Below are 25,044 nucleotides of genomic sequence, written 5' to 3'. Positions count from 1 at the left end.
CCACCCCTCAACCTACAGCAGTCGGTCTACAGCGGCAAAAACACAACGATTAGTGCCCTAGGGTACTAATAACGATTAGTGACTATAGCGACATCTAGCGGCTAAAAGTAAGTCATGCGTGCTGCTGAAGTTTACACTGTACGTGGAGTTCCCGTGTCTTCTGTAATTGAAAGACACTTAAGCGCTAAAGTTATGAATGAGAGTTTACAGTCTGATGCTGCTGATTCGTGCACAGGCGCCTTGCCGATTATGTGCACTCTTGTCATTGTTTTCGAATGACCGCTGTCTCGAGATGCTCCTCTTTGAGTGAAGATGGTGACACAATCACAATAAGGTTTATAATACAGTGTAAAGTGTGTGTGCGAGCGCGTGTGTCAGCAGTAGTTCCAAACCAAAATAACAATTTGGTGTGACATGCGATTAGACAGCTACGTCAGGCTGCGCACATTTGCATCGGACGCACGCAGGGTGGAAGTGAAGTGAACGGTACAACAACGTTAGTCTTTAAGCAAGCCAGACAGAGTAGTCTGTTATCTTTTTGTAACCCATAGGGTTCAGATGATATCTGACACATGGCGCAAATGTGTCTCTAAAGTGAACCTAGATTGTTTTATTTGTCTGGCTGTCAACTTGCAAACCTAGCTGGTTAGCCAAATGGCTAGTGATAATGAACTGTTTTGTATTGTCAGATAATCAGAATCAGTGTTACTTCGGCTAATGCTCCTTTAGCCATCTTGCTGTCACTGACATCACTCTGTGCGCTGACGACTTGAGATGTCTGCATACATTTTTATTTGCTGGACATTGAATTGCTACAAATGATTCATTATGGACAGCGAACGCAGCAATTGCAGGCCCCAGATTGGAGACAATAGCAAGCTAACCTAGCTAGCAAGCTGTCGTGGCTGCTAAGCTTGCTAAAAGCTGTCTTGTCTGCAGTTGCACTGACAACGTCGAGGTATGTTATTTAACCAGCCAAACTCTGACTCTGGTCAGTTTGTTTTGATCTTAATTTGCACGTGACATGAGACGGGACGTGATAAGGGAGTGCACTGTAGATCTCTCTATGACCCAGCAGAACAAAGTTTGTTTACTTATTGTTGTTTTAACTACCTTTAGCTAGCTCGCTAATAGCTAACGTTAACTTCAAGCTAGCTCGCCATTGATCCAGGGAAAAGGAAAAGTTTTCAAAGATTAAACAGGCATATAAAGTGAGTTTAACTGCTTGTAAGTTGGACACAATCACATTGTGATAAACATTCCAGTGTTTAGAGCATAATGTGGCTGTAATAATGTGAGCACCTGCCATGACAGGAATTGTAACCAAACTTAGCCTAGCGATCTTAGGTATGTTCCATCTCGGATCCCTGCTGTAATTTATTTTGACCTTGCAATATAAAATTCTTAGTAAGCACTGTTTAATTGTCTTGGTTTAGTTTTCCCTTGCATCAAAACTATTTTGGAGAGTTGTTTGCAACATCAATGTTCACCGTAGGTGACACCTGTTACCCACTTCAGGTGCCTGTACCATGGATCAGGTGGATATGACAGACCAGATCACCGCAGCTTGTAGCCAACCGTTGGTCCACAGCCAAGACCTGATTGTGGCTGACCAACACTCGGCACCCCAGCAGCCCAGCTCTGACGACATGTCAACACAATCCAAATGGATGAGCAGCTGCACTGAATACAGTGACCTGGTCATAAAGGAGGATAGGCTCAGTAATGGCACCTGTGAAGTTGAGACTATGGTAGCATTACACTGTCCTGGCGACAGTGGAGATGTAACTGCTGAGGGTGACCGCCTTGCACTGAGCAATGATGGCACACCAGAGTTTTCTAACAGTGACCTCTCTCTGCCCGAGGTGTGCATTTCCACCAACAGCAATAGCTTTGAGGAGGATATGAACTATGAGGTACAGCAAGCGTATAGGATATTCACTGGCTTTCTCTTGGACAAGCACAAAGGAATCACCAGCCCATTCCTCCATCCCATCGGCCACCAGGAGGCCCAGCATGGTATTGGAGGGGTCCGGGGCCGGGGTCAGGCACAGCTCAGGCAGTCGATGTGCTTGCGGAGGATGGAGGACAAGTTTATCAACCAAGAGTATGAGACCATAACAGAGTTTGTTGCAGACTTCAGGCTGATGTTGGAGAACTGTTATCGCTACCATGGGGTGGACCACTGGATCTCCAAACAGGCTCAAAAGCTGGAAATAATGCTGGAGCAGAAGCTCACATTGCTATCCAGGTAAACATAATGCAATTACACTGTTGAATATATTGCTTAGGCAAATTGGCAAATGTATAAAGCCATTATACAGCAGCAATAATAGAGGGCCCAACAGGTGTTTTCTATGTCATGTGCATCATAAGTTAATGTTGCTGGGCAACAAATGTTTGTCTGGCAAGGTTAGCTCACAAACATTTACTGAAATAGAAGATGCAATTTTTAGAAATAGCAGTATAATTACTATATTGCCATCTAGTATTTCTACATAGCATACATGTAAAGTGTCTATATTAGGGTTAGTATAGTAGATATTATATGTAGTATTTATTAGTATTATAGTATTTATTATTATCAATGAAAAAATGGGAGTCTGTCAGTACCATACTATGATCTCACAATGATGATTTGGGATTTACTCAATAACTTGTTTTAAAATGACTACAAGCTAATTCTTAATGCATTTTGAACAAATATTTGGCTGTTGGGTTACATCAGTGGTGTACACATTTTTTTTCCCTCTTCTGTCAAACCAGGACGCTGCGAGAGAGGACAACCTTAGCAGTGACTTCTAAAGGACGTTTTGGTGCAGAGGAGGAACGGGGTTCAGGGGGCACCTCCACAAGGAGGAGGTTGGCACCTCGTAGCCTGGCTACCATCATTGTCGGTGGGCATGAGTCTATCATGGTCCAGGCCCTACGGCTGGAAGAACAACAGAGGGCGAAGGAGGAGAAAAGGTAAGTGAATATTTGAGAGAGATTAATAGATGCTGTCTCGCCAACAATCTACTGTATGTTTTCTGACTTTTCAGGCAACGTGAGCTTGAGAAGAAAGAGGCAGAGGAAATGTCAGCCAAAGAGGTGGAAGAATGGGAGCAGACTTTGCTGTCACAGGCTTCCCCCCACACTGTGCACACACTTTGGGAACTCCCTGCTATAGGGCACTTCCTCTGTCTGGCTCAGACTGCCCTTAACCTCCCAGAGATTGTATTTTTTGATCTGGAGCGGTGTTTGCTGATGCCCCGCTGCAGCTTCCTCCTGTCAAAAATAATGTCTTCCCTGCTGTCCCCACCCCAGCGGAGGGCCACTCTGCACCGCCGGCCTGCCCTGCCTTACCGCCGTTGGGAGTCAGAACTCAGGCAGCGGGTCATGGGCTGGTATCGAGCTGTTGGTGCCTCCAGTGATCAGTCAGGTCGGGCTGAGCAGCTGGGACTCTGCCACCAGTTTTTCCGCACCCTTGGGGAGGTGAGTCCTTTGGAGGAGAAACCCTTTCACTTGCTGCCCTTCTACCAGCGAGTATGGCTTCTGAAGGGGCTGTGTGACCATGTGTATGAGACACAGAAATGTGTGCAGGATGCTCTCCTGGCCCAGCCCATCCATGAATGTAGAGAGTCTATTTTGGGCTATGACAGCAAGGAGAATGCCTATATACATTTTCCACATTTCTGTGGAGCAGACCTGAGGATCTACTGCCAGAGCCCCAGCACCCCCCCAGTCTTCCGTTTCCCTTCTGTATGGGTCAAACGGGTTGATATAGAGCCAGGGACAGAGGGTGAAGAGTCGGATGGGATGAAGGAGGAGGGGGTTACAAGTGACAGGGGCTGTTATGGAGGCTCAATGGACACAGAAGAGCCTGATGATTTAGGAAAGGGGAGAGCAGAGGTACTTGGGGGTTTCAAATGGGAAAATGGGGATGGAGAAGAAGATAAAAGGTTTAAATTGTGGTCACTGAAGGAGGAGGAGGGGTCTGAATCAGGGTCCTCTGATGGAGACTTAAAAATACACACTAACTCCTTATCCCTTTCACACACTAGTCCTGTTGGAGGAAGTGGTGTGGAAATGATTATGAAGGAAGAGACTGTAGAGTTGGAGTATCAATCCAAGCGACTCCCATTAAAACACGAGCAGGGCTTCTCATTGGGCTCAATGCGCACCATTAAAGCAGAGACACAGGAGCCCTGTCTGAGTGTAGGGGAGCACAGCTACACAGGCAGGTCACCTGCTCGCTTAGTAAATCTGGCCTCCCCAACCAAACCAATCAAAATGGAGGGAGGAAGTCCCAGTCAGGGACACCAAAGGTCTTCCTGTGTGGATTGTTGTAAAAGCAAAACTAGTAATCTTAAATCTGAGGAGCACGTCTGCTGCTGTGGCACATCAGGGCCAGCAACGCAGTTGTCTTCTGAGAGTTCTCAAAACTCAAGTGAAGAGAGGGTGAATGACAAAATCTGGACTAAAAAGAAAAAGCAAGGGAGGGAACAGCTGCCAAGGGCGAAAGGAGAGCAGAACCAGCTGCAACACGTGGCTAGGATGAGGCTGTCCCCAGCTGAGACTACCAAGTCTGCAGTGCGGAGAGTTGCCACAACAATCAAAAGAAAAGACAAGAAGAAAAAACATAAAACGGGTAAGAAAAAGTTCAATGTTGATCTTGGATTAATAGTTTCTTTTGGTATAACATCAAGCTCATTTGTGTGCATTCATAGCCAAAATGCCATATTGGATATTATCCTAATTTGCTTTAATGTTAAGTTTTTATGTTTTTCAATAGTAACTTGTTGGTTCACTGGTTATATCTGTTATCTTGTTGACAGGAAAAAAGCTTGAATCTTCAAAGAAAATTAAAGATGAACCTCCAGTTGAGCCATTATTTAAGGTAGTCACACTCATGCTGAAATAAACACTCTTATTTATTTAGCAGTCTATTTTAATGATGTGTATAATATATAAAATGTATAATAAGTAGAGCCGGGACTTTAACGCGTTAATTAAGATTAATTAATTACAGACTTTAATGCGTTAATTAATTACACAAAAAATAACACGTTAAACATTTTTTACGCATTTTAATCACACTTATGTTTGCACCGCGGGACGTTTCTCACTGGATGAGTTTCGGCGGACCGATTATACTGGAGCACCAACTAGCGTTCATGACTTCAGACCTGCTTCAGATGCTTCAGACAACAACAAACCACAGTGAACATGAACGAAGAAGCTGACGAGACCGCTTTGGTTGGCTCCGTGGATGGGAAATTTTGTTATAAAAAACGAACGGATGGAAGCGTCGATTAGAGCATGGTTGTGTGCAAGCTATGCAACAAGGAATTCGCATGTCACCGCAGCACATCGAGCCTCAAGTATCACCTCGACGCAAAACATTTAGCAGCTAGCGTGGACGTTAGCCTGACTCCGAGTGTTGGGACCCACACCCAACCTACACTCCACCAGATGACTGGTTTAAGGACCAGGGTAACTAAGTCTGAATGTACTTGAAAGTATTGTGTTTTACTTAAAAAAACATAGTTTACAGAAGGTCTACCTACCTATAGGCTACCTGAATTTTTGAAATGTACTATATTTCTAAGTATGCTATTGCTACACTTAATGGCAAAAATTGCACTGGTCTGCTGGACTTGGTTGAACAAAAATAAACAATATTGTGTTGCTTAAGCTTATGTATTGTCATTATTCAATGGTATACTAAAAATCCATGTGAAAAACATTACTTCTCACTGTTCTCAGGTCAAATATTTATGGAATTAAAATGCAATTAATTTCGATTAATTAATTACAAAGCCTGTAATTAATTAGATTAATTTTTTTAATCGAGTCCCGGCCCTAATAATAAGTAATCATTTAAAGGTCATTTTATAACTATTTTATAGTCATGATTTAAGTCTCGCCATTCTTCTCTCCCTCTTTTTTTCATGTCTCTCTTTATCAAGATTTTCTTAATTGATTTATTTCTCCTATGTAGTTGGTATGCAGCAGTCTTGAGGAGTTGCGAGAGCTGATCAGTAAGACAGAAGATGAGCTTGATGACTTGGAGAGCACCAAAAAGAGATTGGTAGGTGGAAATCATAGTTCTACTGAGAGGATTTGCTCACATGCTCCAAAGCCTTCTGTATTTGATTCAAGATGTTTGTCACACCAGTTATAAAAGTACAAATGTGTGATTATGCTGGGAGGCTCCTTTTTAAAGAAAAACAGTAAGTAGTAAAGGGTCATATTAAAATATAATCAATTATAGTATAACAATTCTTAGAGGCAATGAAAGAAAAACAGTAAATATAAAAAGACATAGAATGAAAATATATAACAAAATATAAGAAGCAATAAAAAAAAAAAAATATATATACACACACACACACACACACACACACACACACACACACACACATTCAAGGTATGTGGTGAAGAGTACAACGTGGTCAAACATTTTCTCACATTTTAATGTTGGTGACTTGACTAAGGTTTCCTTTGCATGTTTGAACTGACAGGGTCGGTGGTATTATAGGAGAGAAGCAGTGAAAGACCTCCACAGCACTCTAATCCGACTACTGAACGAGCTTTCACCCTGGGAACCTAAACTTGTTAAGGCCTACCAAAGGAACAGGTACAACTCATTTGACATTCAAACGATGATTTAATCAAACCGCCATACTATTTTTTTTTTTTTTTTTTTTTTTTTTGTCAAAGCTATGTCCTGATAAATATTCTTAGTCTTGTTGAGTTTGAGCTCAGCTGACCAGCACAAAGCATAATGACCACATTTTCGATTAATGAGCTCTTTGTGGGATAAAATTATTACTGGACAGTAGACAAATTCTTTTAGGGCTGCCCCCTCTTAGTCGTTTAGTCGACTAATCGGTTGTTTTTGTCTTAGTTGACTAAGAATTATTTAGTCGCCGCTTAGTCATTTCTTATGCTTTTTTTATACTGAATGACTTATTTATAAAAACATTTCTCTGGTAAACCCAAGATTTAAAGTGGTGCTTTTGCATGATTCTTTGTGGAGAAACTCAGTTTTACAGATTTGTCGACAAAATCAACTAATCTATTGGTCGACAAAATCACATTGTGTTAGTCAACTAAGAATTTATTTTATTTTTCACTGCCCTGCTATGTTTTCTTCTCTTGCTTCTACATCAGGCTTCGTTTGAAGAAGGAATTTGATGATTTCAAGAAGCACCCAGAATACAATAACTTTGTGCGTGAGGAGTGTATTTCATCATCATCGTCGTCTGACGATGATGATGAAGATGAAGAGAGGGGTTTGGGAAAGGATGTGTGTTCACTCTCGGACCATTATAGAAGATCAGAAGAGGAGGACCTGGAACATATGGTTCCTAGAGGTCTTTGGAGAGGAGGTAAAGTAATTAAATTAGAATCTAACTTTAGTTGCTGTAATGTAGTGATAAAAGAAGCTCCTAAAGGCTGCATTTACACAGTTTGAGCTTATTTAACTGTCCTAGATGGCTTTAAATAAATGTGACTACCTGTCTGTTGACCCTGTATAGATAATTGATCAGTGCATTCTTAACAGCCAACTCTATTATGTTCCCAGCCAGCACCAGGGAGTTTGTGGTTGAGTCTACAGGAGAAAGAACGGTGACATACGTACCTCCCAACCACCTAAAACACACTCTGGCCAGCACAGAGAAGCACGTCAGTCTGCTGCCAAGAAGTCAAACTGGCAGCAGTAGCGTTACTTCGACCTCTGACTCTGGGCCACAGTCTAGATCTGAACTGAGACCATCAAATCAATCCAGGGATTCAAACTCAGCATGGGCAGCAAGGGTGCCACCCCAGACTTCACTGTCACCCAAAACCCCCATCCTCTATCCCACCACTGGACTACCTAAGGGCTACACGCCCATCCCCACCCTGCTGGCTAAGAGTGTGGGAAACAAAGTGACCTTAATGAAACGGCCTGCTGATTTTACAGGTATCAACAATGTAGATAGACAGAGCAAAGGTTCTTTGGTCTCCCTGCCTACCTCTGCAGTGACTAACACAAAACATTTAAAAGCACAAAGTTCTCCATCCAGGTCCCAGCAGAACTCACAACAAATGCAGGCACAAGGACTACAACAGACAGAAGTACTAAGACAGCCAGGAACAGAAGTACTAAGACAGCCAGGAATGGCTACAGTGATTGCAGCTCTTTCTAAATCACCACAAGCCAAACCAACCCAGACTGTCCCAAAAAAACCTGTCCAAGTGGTGTACAAAGTACCTGAGAGGCTGGGTCACCTTGTAAGGAAAGACAGCAGCAGTCCAGTCAAGATCTCTGTTCATCCTGTCGTGGACCAGAACACTAGGGAGAAGATCATGCAGCAATTGGTGATCCTGCCTTCTAACCTTCTCATTCACAAAACTGATGAAAAGGTGTCTTCTTTACATAAACAGTCTAAGGGCATCCAGGTCCCAGTTTCTAAAGTGGCCAGCCCCTTCTGTATGTCCACCAATGTGCCTGGTTTCACTATTCCCGAAAACAGAATCCCTATTCAGCATGTGGCTCCCTTAAAAGATCCCAGGACAATGAGAACACCTTCCCCTCATCTGAAACAGGGTGCCCTAAACACAGCAGGGCTAAAGGGGGCACAACTCTGCAGTTCCAAAGTTAGCACACCACAAGATATCACGCCAAACCCCTCACCCATCACAACTCCCTTTAGCGCAGTTTCGACTGAGCCTCATAAATCTACAGACCCTAAACAGGAGCTCAAGACAGTGTGTATCCGTGACTCACAGTCCATCCTGGTAACAACTAGAGGAGGCAACACAGGCATCGTCAAAGTCCAGACATCCTCAGACCAGAATGCGCTTGGTTCTATGCCCACCAGTCCAGTCATCACCATCTCACCTCAGTTTAAAGCCTTCCTCGTATCCAAGACGTCACAGACTCTCTCTCCTTCTGCTCCCTCTCAGACTTCCCCTTGCACCATCCCAGCAGTGACAAGTATCTCATTGGCCCAACATCAGAAGCAGGTTCCTTCAGTATTAAAGTCCCCTTCCACTTTCACAACTCCCATGCTCACTGCAGTCACTGGTAGCATTCCTGTTACAGGCCCAGGAAGCCAAACTGCAGGCACTACAGTTGCCTCAGCTGGTGCTGGTTCTACAGTTGCAACAAAGATTGGCCAGCTAGCACAGACACCTGCTACTGGTTCTCATTTCCAAGCTTCATTAGCAAAAAACACTGTTGTTGTCCCATCACTAAGTAGTTCTGGTGGTGTGAAGCGGGCCAGTACAGATGAGAGATCCCAAGTTACTAAATTTATCCTAGTTACTCCCTCTTCTTCCTCCGCCTCAAATGTATCCCTTTCAAAAGGTACACCCTCTTACACAAAATCACTTACTAGTTCAAGAGTCATGTTCATCAGCCAGCCCACAGCAACATCGTCCACCATCTCTATGGGAAGCATTCCAAAGCAGGCAATAACAACAGGGGCTAGTGAACAGCTGCTGACTACTTCATTATCAAGTCAGACTCTAAAGATGGGATCAAGCACAGGCCAACCTGTTGTCAACTCCGAAGCATTGTCAAAGATCAAGCACATAACTCTGCCCTCAGGTGGGTTTGATGTGATGTTTTACCGGTATTCTTACGTCTGCTGTATCTTGTGTTTGATTCAGTATGTAAAGATTGCAACAATGGGACATTATCAATTTGTACATGTAGAATTCATAATGTAGTTGAAGGAATGTGAAGATGCTACAGTATTTAGTAGTTTCAGTATTGTTTTAAAGCTCTAATACTGCCCCATTATTATTCAGCCCCATTATCAATCTATGTAGCTATTGAATAAAATATCTCTTGTGTGTCTCCAGGGGTTCAAATCCAGTTGTCAGGGAAGACAACAACCATTGGACAGACCATTGGTGCCCTGTCACGTTCCCCTTCCAAGAGCACAAGAATGTCTGTCTCAGATACAGGTCGTCCGACAGCCACCACCATTGGACTGGTCACGGTTACAAGTTCAAATACCATCACGAGCTGTTCTGCCCAGATTGCCTCTTACGCTTCTCCAACCACCAGCTCTCAGCTCCAGGGTATCCCTTCCTTTACCATGATCTCCCAAACATGCTCTTCCACATCCACATCTGCTGCGGTCACTTTGCCTGCAGGAAACGTGATCAAGAAGGAACGTGGTATGCCTTCAAGTATACTGTCCAGCAACTCTCCTGCTCAGGTAACTACTACTGTGCAGAGTAGCCCAGCCCAAACCTCCACATCCACTCTTGTCCGTCAGCTTTCAAATATCCAAAGTGGCATTGGTGAGGTAACCATTTCCTTATCTTCCTCTCAACTTGCTCTCAATAAAACCCCCATCTCCTCTGCAACAACTGCCAATACCCCATTTATCACTTCTGCTACTGGAACAATCCAGCAGAGGATAGTCATCAACACCTCTACGCCCCTTGCTGCTGGCACACAGATTCTTCTTAACAATGCATGCTTTGTAGTCCCCCCCCAGGGTTTGGGTCCAGGCAGCCATGTCCTTATCATCTCTAGCCCTGCACCACAACAAGTGCCTACTGCCACTCGATCATCAGTACCTCCCCAAGGGGTAAGTCATGTCACTGTAGCCCCTCGAGCACCAGTTTTACCCCAATCCCCAGCCAGGCTGCCCGGTGTACCAGCTGTAAGTTCTCCTTTTGTAGCATGCACACCTGCTGTTGGTCCATCATTGCTAGCAACCACTCCAAATGTCACGCCAATTCAACTCACAGGAACTCCTAGCCTGGCGTCAACGTGGTTAACCAGTAAAACAAATGTAGTGTCTGCTCTGTCTATGCCCATGCCTGCTGTATGTTCATCCACCATTTTGCCTGCATTGTCAGCACCTATATCACCCATGCCTGTTTTACCCAGTCCATTAGCTGTTGCCCTGCACAACCCTGTCATACCAGTTCCCACACCCCTCTCCTCAGCTGCATCTCCTGTGGTAGCAGGCACACAAACTTTGCATTCTTCTCTTCCTGCCCAGCAGGTGGTTTCAGTGACAACTCCGGGCCCAGGCATACAGCCTCAGCTGACAGAAGTTGGTATTGCAGCACCCTCCACTGCTCTATCACAGGCACTAGTGCATATGGGACTAGGCAACAACACATTAGTCAAAAAAACAGTGCCTGCCGTAATGCAACCTGTGCTTGCTAGCACAAGGAGACCGGTATTGCCAACAGTGGCTGTCCCACCAATTGTAAGTGCAATGTCTAGGGTGCAGATGTTGCCCATTGCTACGGTTCCACCAATCGAAAACACTGTCAATACCTTGGAAACAGCACCTGTGGTCACAGGGTCTTCATCCAGCAGCACTGTAATAATCCGTCCACCTCAACCGATCACATCACTGAAGACAAACAACACCATCCACCCACCTGTCATTCTGACCAATCAAGCACTTGGAAAGCCCTGTCTGCAGACCACATCCTTAGGTATGCATACCAATGTAGCATCCAAGCTACTCATTAGTCCTGATGGCGCTGTTTTGAACCCAGTTCAGTGCCAGGTCAATGCAGTTGAGCTGAATGCCTGCCCCAACCCGCTGGATGCACTAGTGGTTTCCCCCAACAGTTCCACTGGAGCACTACACACACATGATTCCTCTTTACAGCCTTCACAGGCAGACAGAAAGTAAACCAATTAACTGAGACTGTGCCAGTGAGGACTCAGACACAGCCTTTCAGCTGCTTAGTTTTACCAGGGCGCATATCTATTGCTTGTAGTAATCCTGGGTTTAGTTGAAGAACTGCTTTCCATCTGTAGTTTGACTTGTAACATTTAGGATACAGTAGTAGGTTATACATGCTGGTTAGATCATCTTATAGGCAAACTGTATGCTCTATCAGACATACTGGAAATGTATACTGTGATGGTTTTCTCAAGTGAAAACCGGTGAGGTTGCCCTGAGATGAATGTTATAGACTTACTGATTTTTCGTTTACTTTATCACCAGTAATGGCACCTGTTAAAACAAAGCAGTAGAACGAGAGGGTAGATAAAATAACAAAATTTCAACTCAAGCTTTTGTAATACTTTTCAATGCCATTAGATACTGCTTCAATAAGTAACAATTGGGATACTATTCATTGGTACAACTAGCTCTACTTTGTCAGTTTGAACAATACAACTGTCTGTGTCCAGGTTCTGTCATATCGTCCTTTTTTCAACTTTGAAAACTACGTTACTTTTTAGAAATATAAATAAACTAATTGATGCATTTGTACTACATGTTTGAGCCCATATAAAATGTTTTGAAGTCACATTTATTTATTTTTACCATTTATAGATTTTTCAAAAATATTTACTAGGTACATTTTCATTGAACAAATGTGGACATTATTGCATAGGAATAAACAATACAACGGTCCCCAAAAAGTGTGTTTGAGCTGCTTCCTTATACACAGACTCTTGTGAAAGATTTTTTTTTTATTATTGAAACAACCACAGTATATACATTGTGTTCGTTAATGTGAATAATTTTATAAAGTGAGGGATAAAATAGTTTTACATATTGGTTTTGTTTAGCTACGAAACATAAGGAACCATATTGACAGTGACATTAGAAGAAGTTTAGAAGTTGTTCTCCAGTGTCTTCCTTTTGTCTTCAGACAACTGTCCGTCTACTACCGAAGTGCTTTAGGGGGAATAGGGTGGAGGCAGCGTCCCTGAGGAAATTTTTTCATAGGCTGGAGGAGCATTTGGAACCTGGAGAAAAGAGGAACAAATTCATCCATATGAAACGGCTGAACATTTCAGAATTTCCCACACTGATAGGGTCACATACAGTAGTGAATACTTAAAAAGATGTTGCCTTTTATTATGACTATATTATTCAAATGTACACATTAAATTCGGCATCATTTCTGGAAACTTTAGGGATTCTCTGTGGGTTTAAACAATATTGGTCTTTATATTGATGGACTCAACAGTGGGTCCAGCAAGATTAAAATAATTTTCTCTCTTAGAACTCCGGTAACTGCTGCAGTAATAAAGGATGGGAATTGTTGAAGGACATTGTGCTTTTGCAACTTCATCTCACATGTGAGGGTGCTGATCTGATCCTCCCTTCACGTTTCCTGTACACATGGATACACATACCTCCCTTGGGAATGAAACATAATACCTACTCCTAGTCTGGTGACACAATAATCTCCCCTTCAGGCATTCATTGCATCAGCTTCAATTGCTCTACATTGTGTTCAGAGCCCTGAGGCTTTGTACTGAACAAGTACCCTCTGTACTGTACAGAGTTTAAGTCCAACCACTAGTTAACTGTTGATTGGTGATATTTTATGGTGATATTTTAAAAATGAGAGCTACACTTTAAGTAGGCAAAATAATGTACTTCCTGTTTTTGACTGTTATCAATATTTTTTCTGACATAACAAATACTTGACTTGGGGACAGGGAGATATAATAGAGGGCCGGTAAAGTCAGTCATGGGGTAACTTCTTGTCCCTCACCGGAGGTCGAAAGCTGCCGAAGTCAGTTAGAGCCATCTTGTTATTTGCGGAAGATCCTGCCTCTGAGTACTGGCCTCCTGTGTGACCTGGTGACCCCGATCTAGGGCTCTGCAGGAGTTGTGAAAAAACAGCAAAATAAAAATGAGTTTAGGGTGATATATTGGGGGAAAATAGAGAACAGCAGAGTGAAACAATATACAAAAAGAAAAAGATATTTGAAAGAAGTTGTAAATCAGATTAAGACAGCATTTTCACATGAATATACCATATTATGTCAATGGAAATCACTTTATAGCATGTATGGAGGTTTGCAGAAAAATGTAATACGTATTTTTACTAGTTAGAATGGCTGATCAATTCTTGCTTTAAATATAGTTTAAATTAAATGTCAAGGCTATGCCTCATTAAAGGAGTATTATGGTCTCACCCTGATTATTTTGTAGCCACTCCTCTTCTTGAAGTACCAGCATCCCAGGATGAGGAGAGCTGCCAGGATGACCACCAGCAGAACTATACCCACTGCCCTGTGGTTCACAACACAATTCACAGAGAGAGATTTTATCTTACATTATTTTGGCATAACAGTGTTATGGTATACTACAATATAGCTACAATAGATTCATATAAGGAAGATGAGAATATTAAAATCTATGGTACAACCAAGGAATTGATCCCTGATTTTCAAAATAAAATAGATACACATACTCCTCAGCTCTGACGTATCCTCGTCTGCTGCTGGCAAAATAAATGTTGAATTCTCCACGAGGCATCCCGTCTGTACAATTACGCGGCATCAAGCTGAAAGTGAACAGAAAACTCACTTATAAACTGACCAAGTACATTGTAGTAACATAGTGAACAGTTTTATAAGACCATATTTCTTTCAGCGCATCAAATCATATTCCCCTAACATCAAGTAAATAAGGTTAAAGAATGGCCTTAATAATAATTAAACTAGAGTAACATATCAGGTGTCAAACCAATCTGTTGTATTGAACATTAAATATGACAATCAGGAACATTATTCACACACCAGAGTGCATGTACATAGTCCAGGCACACACCACCATGAAGCTAATTGATTTGTTGCCCTTTAGAATATAACTCTTTTTATTTTTGTAATAATAACCGAATAGTTTTTGTATTTCACTTGATAACTTTATAATTTTTTTGACATACTATAATATGACTTTTTTTGACATACTATAATATATACTATAGGCTACTATGACTTTTTTTTATTATAATTTTTTTACATAGCCTACTATACTATGACTTTTTTATCACTTTTTTCGAAGTAGCCTACTAAGACTTTTTTTAATCATTTTTTTGACATACTATTCTATACATTTGAACATTCAGATAAAGTTCAATTTGTTCTGTTTACTGAAATAAAATGGGCTACTTCATGGATTACTGCCCTCATAGATCCATACGCGTGTCCTGTTGCATTTTCATCCACTCTCTCTCCTAGTGTTAACTGATGTGCTCTCGCCCAGTGCTAATAGGCGCTTAAGAGTAGTCTTACAATTGGCTGACCAATGCTTGACAAATATGAGAATGGGCCTCCATATAGCCTACACATTTATAAGTGAATAACGAAAATGTGTATTATATTTAGAAAAAGTTTAATTTTCAACTAAACTTAGGTTGCATAAAATGTGTAACATCCGTAAACGATGTAAATGTAAACGAAATCGAGTACGAATCAACAGGTTGTAGGGTAAGATAGACTTAATTGATCCCACATTCGGGAAATTAAATAAAAAGTAATTTGACAGCATCACCTGTTGTAGCAGTATGCAAAGTATTAATTGATGCCATGCCAGTCAGTCTACTGCAGCATCAAATCTGTTTGTCCTGTCTGATCAAGTAATAACAATTTGGACTTCAGCTGACAGTAATATTCATTAAAGTTAACTCTGCACAATACAAAATATTCTACAGCTTATAATAGGGCTACATCTGCTATAAAAAAAACAACAACACACCATTAGCTTACCAAATTGGATAATTAGATGGCAGAGAGCAGTTCCTCTGGTTGGGATTCCTTCTCAGACAGACTTCGTCTTGAAGCTCTGTGTTACACTCCTCAAATATCTTCCCTCAGTATGCCGGAGAGCAGAGAGGGGCAGAAAACCCTCATGACCGTCACGGGTTAGAGGCTCATGGCTTAACCCATTGAAGCAGAGTAATTACCGTGAAACCCCGCGGCCCTCAACGCAACATTATTATCCACTCGTGAAACTACAGGCGTCAGCTGCTGGTTTTTCATAAAAAAAAGTGTGTGTGTGTGGCTGCAAGAGTATTGAGGCCACAATCACCCAGCACCAACTGCGTTGGTTGGGGCATGTCATAAGGATGCCCTACAACCGTCTGCCCAGCAGAGTGCTATATGGCCAGCTACACCAAGGCCAACGCTCTGCTGGAGGCCAGAAGAAACGCTTTAAAGACCAACTGAAGACAGCGCTTAAGAGGTGCAAAATCAAACCTGGGGACCTGGAGAACATGGCTGCTGACCGCAAGACCTGGCGGCAGCTATGTCTAGATGGGACCCAAGCACTGGAGGAGGAAAGGACAACAAAGAAAACAAAGAAGGCTCAGGAGGAACACACCCACATCCACACCCATGAAAGACAGTAACACCAATATCATGTATACATGCCCCACCTGCAATAGAACCTGTGGATCCAGGATAGGCCTATACAGCCATCAGAAAACTCACCGTTAAAAGACAGAAATGGATGTCATCATTGGATTCGATGGACAACTACAAGCAAGCAAGCAAGTGTGTGTGTGGTATTGTTATTCACAAATATCCTCATCCAAGAGCTATAGTAAAATTGGGGGGTCAGTATGCTATAGTTTGATGTTGATATTGATATGAAAATGAAGATTGTATCACAAAATATAGACAAATACCATACAAATAATATTGGGTAATATGGGCATCCTGCACAGTTAAAAAAAAACACTTTATTTTAGCTATTCTCTTATGAAAGACTGAACAAATTAATATACATAAAATGTTAGGCCTTGATATCAAAGTGATAGACTATCATCTTTTGTCTGCAAACAAGAACAAAAAGCAAAATACTTTCCAAACACGAGTGAAACACAACACTAAGCAATAGATCATCTTGTCTTTCTAAAATAATTGTAGTCTCAGTGGGAAATACTAGACTACTGCTGGAACATGTTATCTTCATACTATTTCCCTTTGAAACAAATTATTAATTCACCTTCAAAAGATTTATATTAAAGAAAAGAATGGTTATTGCCTAGACCGACTGCCAAGCCCTCAGTCTACTGGCATATTATAACTGAGACAACTTGTAATAGTACAGTGATATAAAACCAGATCATGATTCAAAAAAATGGAAATTTTTGTCACCACACTCTCATAAACAATGCTGTTGCTCAAGGCAGTTGCTGCTGCTTATCCATATATCGAGCAGTTTAGTGGCATTTAAATCTCCAAAAAGTAAGGTCAACCTTTTAGGAGAGATTGAGGCTCAGAATGGTCTCCTTTCTACTCATTCAATCTTTGAAGTGTCAAGTTGATATGGAGTAAAAAGTGATTAACTGTGATTGGTGCAAAAGAATGAAGTCTGCCACTCCATTTCAAAAGAGGAAAGGAAGGATATCCAGATGACTTTTATTTCCTCAGTTAACTGTATTGCTGTAGCATAGAACATCCTGAAGGCATCCTTTTGTTTGTTTCAGATAGGATTCAGAGTCTCATACTTCCTTTGCTCCTGGATAATAAAGTCCATCCTCTGACTCATGTTGCAGCAGCTCATTATAAATTATAAAATGTCTCTTATTGTTTTTGTTTGTTTTCATCCTTCAAGCTGTGCGAAAGAAGAACTGTTAGATGTTTTCCTCAGCTGATCAAAACAGGAGTGTCACAGTCTGAAAAAGGACAAGCTGAACAAGGAAGCATTCAGTCTGGAAGATAGGAAAACTTTGCTTTAGTTTGCAAAACTATTTAAATGTTTCTCCACAAGAGGGAGACCAAAGCCTGTTTATGAAATTGAGTCAGTATTGATTTGTCTCAAACTGTAGGCCTACTTCAGCGCTTCACCCAGTAGGCCTACATGTTGATCTTAATCTTTTAGGTACTTCGAATTAGTGAGTATTTTCAATTGGCCTTCGTGTTACAGAACTACACCTCTAAAGTCCTGTATCGTTTGGAGCATATGAAAAGAAAACATAACAGGAGGAGACAGCTTTGAGTAATGCTGGGTAAGTTTTTTATGGGAAGCAGTCAGCTGTTTGGCCGATTGTTCTGTGTTGATTGTGATGTCTACATACGTCACCTTTCAGCTGACCAAAGATTCTCTAAACCGTCTCTGACAAGACCAGTTTAAAAAATAGAGAGAACAAATTACCAAACTAAAATTATGCTAAACCTGAAAAGAAGACCATTTTATCATTACAAGATTTCATTATTTTCATGTAAAAAATCTTTTCTTTGTAAAAAAAAAAAAAAAGAAAAAGATGTAGCCTACCAGCGAAGTAACAATCAATGATCCCAATAGGTTGCAGAGGCTTACCAATGGTCATAGACGTTAACGCTAATTAGCCTGGCTCCTCACCGGTTTAGCGAGTTATTCCCTTTCCCGGTTGTTCCGGTCGGCATTTTGAAAGGGAGAGAAAGATAAGGGGGTAGACAATGTGGATCCCCCTTTTATTCTGTTCCTCAATTGTTTTCACTCTAGAAAATTAACCGGTAACGTTACCCACAAACATAACCTCCACAGTCTGATCAAATTCTCGCCTGATTTAAGGCAGGTTGCTCTCCCCCTAACGTTACCCAGTGAATGTTCACCGTGTGAAAGAAGAACCCCCCCCCCAGTCCTCCCGACTCACAAGAGCTGTTTGAATAGTGGGACGGAGAGGGAGCTCGATACTCTTCTCCTTCTCCAGCTCCAGCTGCCATCCTACTCCTGCTCCTCCCCCTCCTGCTCCTCCTCCACCAGAACCACTTCTCTTTCTCATCACATCCAGAGCAGAGGTAAATAAGCCAGATTCAACAATAACAACCTCTAATCAGACAAGTCGTTTACCTTCCTGAGTGTTTCCGGTTTGTCAGACACATCGGGCAGCCGTTGGGAACCGTAAAAGGGATCTGAATCATTCTGATTTGTGATGGGGTCTTTGCTTTGTACCCCAGCTGCCTCCTTGGCGTTGGGTCGGGGTTACGCTTCCTAAGGCAAATCCGAGGTCCGAGGTTTGTGAGCTAGAGATGCGTCGACGAAGGCCATAGTAAGTGTGAGGTGAAAATCTAAATCCATACACGACCAGTACGATAAAAAAGAGATACTAGCTAGTATGCTAACTGGTTTTGATGCACTCCCGGTGATGCTAGCTTAGGCAAGTTACAGCGCTTTGCCAGTTAGCATACGTTAGCTAACCAACGTTACACCTCCAGTTGTTGCTAGCCGGCTAACCCCGAGTTGATTTCAGTCACTTTAACATACGTTGCTATGCCGCTTTTAGCAAATGTAACGTTATACAACGTCATGCTAGTAATACATGAGTAATAATACAGTCACATCTGGTGTTAAGATAAGATAACGTAATTTCGTTGTTATGTGTTTGGACATCCCCGGAAACCTTAACTGACACTGTAACAAAAGAAATAATTTGAGATATAACTACAAGGTTTCTGACTTGCCTTTTGCTAGTAACGTTAGGTATCAGCTACGACAGTTGATATAAATCTCTCAAATACGCGTAGCGATGCGTAACGTTAGAGATGCACAGAGAGAGACAGAATCGTTGTAACTTTTTATCATTATTATTTTTATCAGATAGCAAGCTAGTTTGTCACCACTCGAGTCAACTTGCAATGCAAGACATACTGCATTCCTAAGAGAGCTAATACTGTTGATTGTATGTTTCTGCAGAAATTACATGCTCTTGAGCAGGTTGAAATATCCCAGCCAAACAATGCACACCCTGACCTGGAGCTGTGTGTCTGTAAAGAGGAAAAGGAACCAGGCAACAAGATGGTTTGGGCACCAGAAGCTGCTACAAATCAATATCTTGTAAAGGCATGCCCAGGCTTGCTATAAGGCCGTTATAAATTGTCTAGTCAGAGGTGCAGTTATGTTGGCAATGTAATAATGCATACTCATGAGCTGACACATTTTTAAATCTCCATCCCAGAAAAAGCACACTGTAGTTATATGGAAAAATCTTTGGCTATTTCTTAATACTCATAATCCCAATGAACAGTGCTGCATGTAATGGCAGCCATACCTTGTTGACAGTGTACATTCTGTAAAAGTGTATGTTGCCACTTTTTTGTCTTTGCAGTATTTTGGAGATGTGAGGAATATAAAGAGATTGGTGATATTGAGCAGCCTGTACATTGACACGACCTCTTGACCTCATCTTCAGCATGAATGGTGATATGCCTCATGTTCCCATCACTACTCTTGCTGGAATTGCTAGCCTGACAGACTGTAAGTGCAACATCATCTCTCTCTAATGCTGTTCACACAGCCTAAACACTAACACTCAAACCAAGATGTGGCAAGGTTAAAGAATACCTCACTGCCAAAATGTTATACTATGTGTAGTGTTTTAGTGTGTCTAGTATAAAGTGTAGAACATACAAGAAGCTAAATACTCGTAATTGTGATGCTTCTCACTACTGGGGATTCCAGCGCAGACAGAACTTTTTTTTTTAAAGTTTTGCATGTATTCTGAGGCCTTCAAAATGTTTATTCTAATTAGAAATGTTGTAATGTTTACCCAAAAATGTATACATAAACTATATCAAGCTGAAGTTACTGTAACACATCCAAAGTGTACACTGTCTAAAAAAAATATATAGAGATTGGGCCAAGATGTTTTTTTTTTTTTTTTAATTTAAATCCTTACATGCACAAATATTTTCACATACTAATCATTTTCCAAAAGACTTTTTAAATATCTTTTTCCTATCCTGCTTCCTTTTTTCATCAAACCCAACTTGTCCATCCATCATCCTTTTAGTATTGAACCAGCTGCCATTGCCTTCTCCTCTCCCTGCCACCACTGCTAAGAGTCTGCTCTACAATGGAAGGATCTCCGAAGAGGTCAGCAGCCTGCTGGTGTGTCGGGACGAGAATCTGGTAACTCAGCTGGCACATAGCCTTAACCAGGTCTCTACTGAACACATGTAAGTAACACTCACAGATATTTCACATCTTTCGAGAATTTAAATGTATTAGAGGAAAGCTTGCCAGTAGTTTATACTACTACTACTACTACTACTACTACTGTACATTAGGTTTTTAAAAGTGTGCTAACTCTAACATTAGTTTTGAATTGGGGAAGAAATCATTGTTAAGTCAACTTTGTTGTCAAAATATTACTAAATGTAAAATAGTAAATGCTTTACAAAGCGTTGTTTCACTGTTTACTTTAACAGTGAATTCAGGCATTGATGTTTTAATTTCTATGGTCACATTACTGCCACTGCTTTACCAGATAGTTCAGCTCATGTTCTGGGTTGTCAGAATCATGAAGGGCTAGTCTAAACTGAACGGAAGATGGTAATTGAGACTGGTAGGAATCAGAATGCATTAGTCAAAACTGGATTTAGGTCCAGTGGGCAGCTATTGGCTGCAATATGACTGTGGACTATACTGTACTTTTCTTTGCTTTCCAGAGAGTTGAAGGACAACTTGGGAAATGATGAACCTGAGGGTGACATGCCAATACTCCTACAAACGTTGCTGTCCAGGGACCCCAAAATCTTCAGGGACAAAAGTATGCCAACCCAGTACAAGGTTTGGGGTGGTAAGGAGGAGGCAATGAGCTGCGGTTGACTCTTCAGTTGAGCCCAGTGCATGTTCTTTCCCTGGCTGTACTCTTGGTTTTCACTGTAACTAGTTATTCACCTAAACATTTCCTGGATCAAATGCGCTACTGGTGCCTAGTTTTACTACACTGGTGGTTCCCTAACTGGGGGCAGAGCCATTGTAGCAGGAAAAATGTAGGGTGAAACTTAAGTTGAATAAACCTTTTTCACAGCAGACCTTTCAACCTGTAAACAGATGTGTAACTAATACCATCACAGCATTATTATTTTTGTATTTCATTGCAGTAATGACTGGAACCTGGCCATCATTGCTGTTATTAGTTCCACCTGTATTTTTTCTGCTATCACAATTCAAATTAAATTTTCTTGCTTCTAAAGGGATGACATAAAAATAAAGTAGTTCCATTTAAACCTGTTCACAATGCAGTTGCAGTAACCTGGACATTGTTTGTGGAAAGACACATTGCTCTTGGTTAAAAAAAAAAAAGAAAGAAGGGGTTTTGGGCATTGTATGCCTTTATTAGACAGCACCAGTAGAGAGATAACAGGGGAGAATGAAGGAACAAAGGTCCCCAGCACCCTAAACTCCGGGTGCACCTCAATGTTGAATTTTTTAAATGTCATTTTCCAGTGCACCAAAATGGAATTCCATTCATCTCCATCGTATTGGGGAGGAGGAAGAAACCAACCCTTAAAATATGTGTCTTTACACACAGAGATTAAATCTTCTATTGTTCTCCAAAGGAAAGTCTCCATGGGTTGGAATAAAGCTTCTTGTACAGTTTAACGTATTATGGTAAAAACAGCTTGTTGTGATTTTATCAACAGAAAAAATATTTAAAAATATATTTTCACATGAAATCCATACACAGCTCTTAAAGTCTTAGCTGTGTTTGTTTTGCTATCATAAATTATATCACTAATTGCCATGAACAGTTGCATATTTGTCTTTTAACCTTTGTTCAGAAAAGCCTTCTAGTTTTATGAGCAGCTGCACTAGATTGCAATTACAGGTAATTATAAGTACATAGTTTGCATACACACTTTCATATTGAATCGTTATTTGTGCAAAAGAGGAAAAAAGAGAACAGATTTGCGCAGTGTGTATTGTAGAGCTAGAGGTGCTGGCAACTGCAAGAAGATTAGAAACACCAGACAAAACTGCACACTCAACCCACAAAAATATATGATCAAAGATTAGATAATCAAGGATTATTTATGAACAATCATACATGAGCCTGTTTAAGCACTGAGCAAAACGTGTTGATCTTAATATTTTTTGTGGCATTTTAGCCGGCGTTAGAAACTTTGTGCTTCTGATTCAGGCAAATCCTGCCCAAAATATGTGCTCAATGTGTACGTGTCATCAGACAGGATCCACATAAACCTGCACCTTGGTAACTCACCATTCTCCTGCAGCTATAACTTCCTCCTTCATCACCCTGAACTACAAATAACTGTTGTGGTAATACATTTTATTTTCAGAATAAAAAGTATACAAGATGACCCCACATCTCCAATTATATGTATACATTACAGTGTATATATCACTGAAAGTATTACTTATCAGATATGTAACCCTATGTCACTACGTTTGCAGTCCTGAGGTACATACAGGGTTCATACGTTTTGAAAAAAACTGGAAAAGTTATGGAATTTGAAAAAGGCAAATTCCAGGCCTGGAAAGGTTTTGGAAACATAAAAAGACCCAGAAAGTTTTGGAAAAGTCATGGAATTTTTTTAACATAATAATGCATAACAATATGTCATTAATAAATGTTTTTTCACGTCATCTTAACCTCAACATTCTATTTGGGGAGCGATATTATGAATCCCACTATGAACCACATAAATTGTCATTCATTTTATAGTTAAACGTCTGAGGGTAAACTTCAACACAGATCTGTATTCTTATTGTATAATGTCCACTGACATTTTCAGGAACACATAGTCATGGAAATTTGCCATAAAGTCATGGAAAAGTATTGGTTAAAATGCGTATGAACCCTGTACATAGGCAAGTTTTCTTGCTGTAGAATTGTGTATGTTCAGCTCCTTGTTTGTATGACCTAAATGATAGATTTTATTATTCTTTTATCTTAGGTGTAATGCAACAGCCAATGATGCAACAGTACAAGGTGTCTCAGAATCAGGTTCATGGGAGTCCAGGATCAAACTATCAGCAAACCACTGTCCCCCAAAGCCCCCCTGGGTAAGGCAGTGCCAGCATACAGTCAGATGATGAGGACTCAGAAGTATCTGTATTTTTACTAAGACTACTTCTTACTCCTTCACAGATGCTTTACATCCCCACAGTCTGGATCAGGTGCTCGGTTCGTACAGAGCAGCCCTATACCCAGTCCCTATACTCCTCAGAGTCCTGCAGACTACATGCAGTACAATCCACCTAGTTATTCTCAACACCAACAGACACAGCAAGGTAAGTACAAAGTCAACTCAAGAAAAATGTGTCATTAGCTGCCTGCCACACCTCTGTGAGGAACAGTTAATAGCAAAGGTTTAATTTTAATGAATATCATAGAAGAGTTGTTGAATCTTCATTTTCTGTGCGTTTGTACTGGTTAAAAGAAACCAAGCTGGACAGTATTCAGCAGGAAAAGTACCTTGTAGTGATTGATGAACAAAAAGCCGTTCACAGGAGACTACATATCTTATAGTACATATTCAGAGTGTGGCTCTGAGGCGGGGATCACACATTGTTCCCTAACATAGGGGATACGCCTTATCCTTAAGTTCCTCCAACTATTCTTTGGAGGAAAACAGTTATTCTTTTTAAGATTATGTCTTTGGCATTATACCTTTATTTGACAGAGGACAGTGTAGAAATGTGGGAGAGAGAGGTCCCTCAAAGGTCCCAAGGCCAAGATTGAAGCTGGGACGTTTCCGTTATATGGCATGCGCTGTAACCATTGGCTACCAAGGCGGTCCACAATTATTATTTTTTTTTAAATGACACCACCTGCATGGTGTTTCAGACCTAGCAGGCCACAAGCCAAATGCTTAACTAATCCTTTAAAGGTCCCATGGCATGAAAATTTCACTTTATGAGGTTTTTTAACATTAATATGAGTTCCCCCAGGCTGTCTATGGTCCCCCAGTGGCTAGAAATGGCGATAGGTGTAAACCGAGCCCTGGGTATTCTGCTCTGCCTTTGAGAAAATGAAAGCTCAGATGAGCCATTTTGGAATCTGCTTGTTATGAGGTCATAAGGAGCAAGGTTACCTCCTCTTTCTCTGCTTTGCCCGCCCAGAGAATTTGGCCAACCCATGAGAGAGAGAGACATCATGGCTTTCAAACGAGAAAAGTGGCAGTTGGTCAAGGCCACACCCCCACCCTCCACCTTGCCCCTCCCACTCTCCTCCTCAATAGCTTCAGACACAGAAATGGCACATCCTAAGGAAATCTCATTGTGGGACTGGCTCTAGTGGCTGTAATTCTGCACCAAGGCTGAATTTCGGGAAAGAGACTTCAGATACAGTATTAGGGGACCACTAAGGTCTATATAAAAGCATCCAAAGAGCACCATGTCATGGGACCTTTAACATCACTAAGTTTTATACACACTTATGTGGAGTCAGTTGATAAGCTGACTCTTTCTTACTGTAAGATGGTAAAACTACAGCTGTCTCTAAAGGTGAAAAAGAAGGTATCTATCTCTCAGGGAGACGGGAGGCATTGCACGTCACAAATAATTTAACTGGATACTTTATTTCGCTCTC

The 25,044-nt window shown here is 41.3% G+C and overlaps 3 protein-coding genes across 5 annotated transcripts in view; 2 read left to right on the top strand and 1 right to left on the bottom strand.

Annotated features, from left to right (window-relative positions):
* Positions 1 to 379: 379 nt before the first annotated feature.
* On the top strand, positions 380 to 12,404 carry brd10 (bromodomain containing 10). 2 transcript variants are annotated; one of them, XM_028601931.1, is made up of 10 exons: positions 380 to 958; positions 1,519 to 2,251; positions 2,767 to 2,967; positions 3,042 to 4,630; positions 4,818 to 4,879; positions 5,984 to 6,073; positions 6,507 to 6,622; positions 7,159 to 7,376; positions 7,574 to 9,586; positions 9,844 to 12,404. In XM_028601931.1, the coding sequence occupies exons 2-10, from the start codon at positions 1,530 to 1,532 to the stop codon at positions 11,652 to 11,654; spliced, it is 6,822 nt and encodes a 2,273-aa protein (XP_028457732.1). In that variant the 5' UTR covers positions 380 to 958; positions 1,519 to 1,529; the 3' UTR covers positions 11,655 to 12,404. The 2 variants fall into 2 exon arrangements, with proteins under 2 accessions (XP_028457732.1, XP_028457733.1); XM_028601932.1 differs by lacking the exon at positions 380 to 958 and adding an exon at positions 969 to 1,084.
* mlana (melan-A) lies at positions 12,334 to 19,266 on the bottom strand. 2 transcript variants are annotated; one of them, XM_028601933.1, is made up of 5 exons: positions 18,555 to 19,266; positions 14,188 to 14,280; positions 13,910 to 14,006; positions 13,483 to 13,590; positions 12,334 to 12,724 (listed from the first exon to the last, which is right to left on the bottom strand). In XM_028601933.1, the coding sequence occupies exons 1-5, from the start codon at positions 18,623 to 18,625 to the stop codon at positions 12,656 to 12,658; spliced, it is 438 nt and encodes a 145-aa protein (XP_028457734.1). In that variant the 5' UTR covers positions 18,626 to 19,266; the 3' UTR covers positions 12,334 to 12,655. The 2 variants fall into 2 exon arrangements, with proteins under 2 accessions (XP_028457734.1, XP_028457735.1); XM_028601934.1 differs by lacking the exon at positions 18,555 to 19,266 and adding an exon at positions 15,485 to 16,280.
* The window catches only part of LOC114571120 (nipped-B-like protein), a 21,504-nt gene continuing 14,968 nt past the window's right edge, over positions 18,509 to 25,044 (top strand). The window contains 6 exon segments of the mRNA XM_028601930.1: positions 18,509 to 18,753; positions 19,810 to 19,958; positions 20,494 to 20,659; positions 21,152 to 21,252; positions 23,408 to 23,516; positions 23,602 to 23,744. Coding sequence (XP_028457731.1) covers positions 19,895 to 19,958; positions 20,494 to 20,659; positions 21,152 to 21,252; positions 23,408 to 23,516; positions 23,602 to 23,744 — 583 coding nt within the window. The 5' untranslated portion in view covers positions 18,509 to 18,753; positions 19,810 to 19,894.

The sequence above is a fragment of the Perca flavescens genome, chromosome 16 (genome assembly GCF_004354835.1).
Source record: "Perca flavescens isolate YP-PL-M2 chromosome 16, PFLA_1.0, whole genome shotgun sequence".
Classification (NCBI taxonomy): Eukaryota; Metazoa; Chordata; class Actinopteri; order Perciformes; family Percidae; genus Perca; species Perca flavescens.
The sequence above is the reverse complement of the archived record's forward strand: the minus strand, read 5'-3'. Positions and strand labels throughout refer to the sequence as shown.

What these genes read in the sequence shown, in the direction of transcription:
- brd10 (XM_028601931.1), top strand. Translation starts at nt 1,530, where the DNA reads ATGGATCAGGTGGATATGACAGACCAGATCACCGCAGCTTGTAGCCAA. An exon ending in CAGTTGAGCCATTATTTAAG is followed by an intron (nt 4,880 to 5,983) that starts GTAGTCACACTC and finishes TCTCCTATGTAG; the next exon opens with TTGGTATGCAGCAGTCTTGA. An exon ending in AGAGCACCAAAAAGAGATTG is followed by an intron (nt 6,074 to 6,506) that starts GTAGGTGGAAAT and finishes TTGAACTGACAG; the next exon opens with GGTCGGTGGTATTATAGGAG.
- mlana (XM_028601933.1), bottom strand. Translation starts at nt 18,625, where the DNA reads ATGATTCAGATCCCTTTTACGGTTCCCAACGGCTGCCCGATGTGTCTG. An exon ending in GGATACGTCAGAGCTGAGGA is followed by an intron (nt 14,007 to 14,187) that starts GTATGTGTATCT and finishes TGTGAACCACAG; the next exon opens with GGCAGTGGGTATAGTTCTGC. An exon ending in TCGGCAGCTTTCGACCTCCG is followed by an intron (nt 12,725 to 13,482) that starts GTGAGGGACAAG and finishes TCTTTTCTCCAG; the next exon opens with GTTCCAAATGCTCCTCCAGC.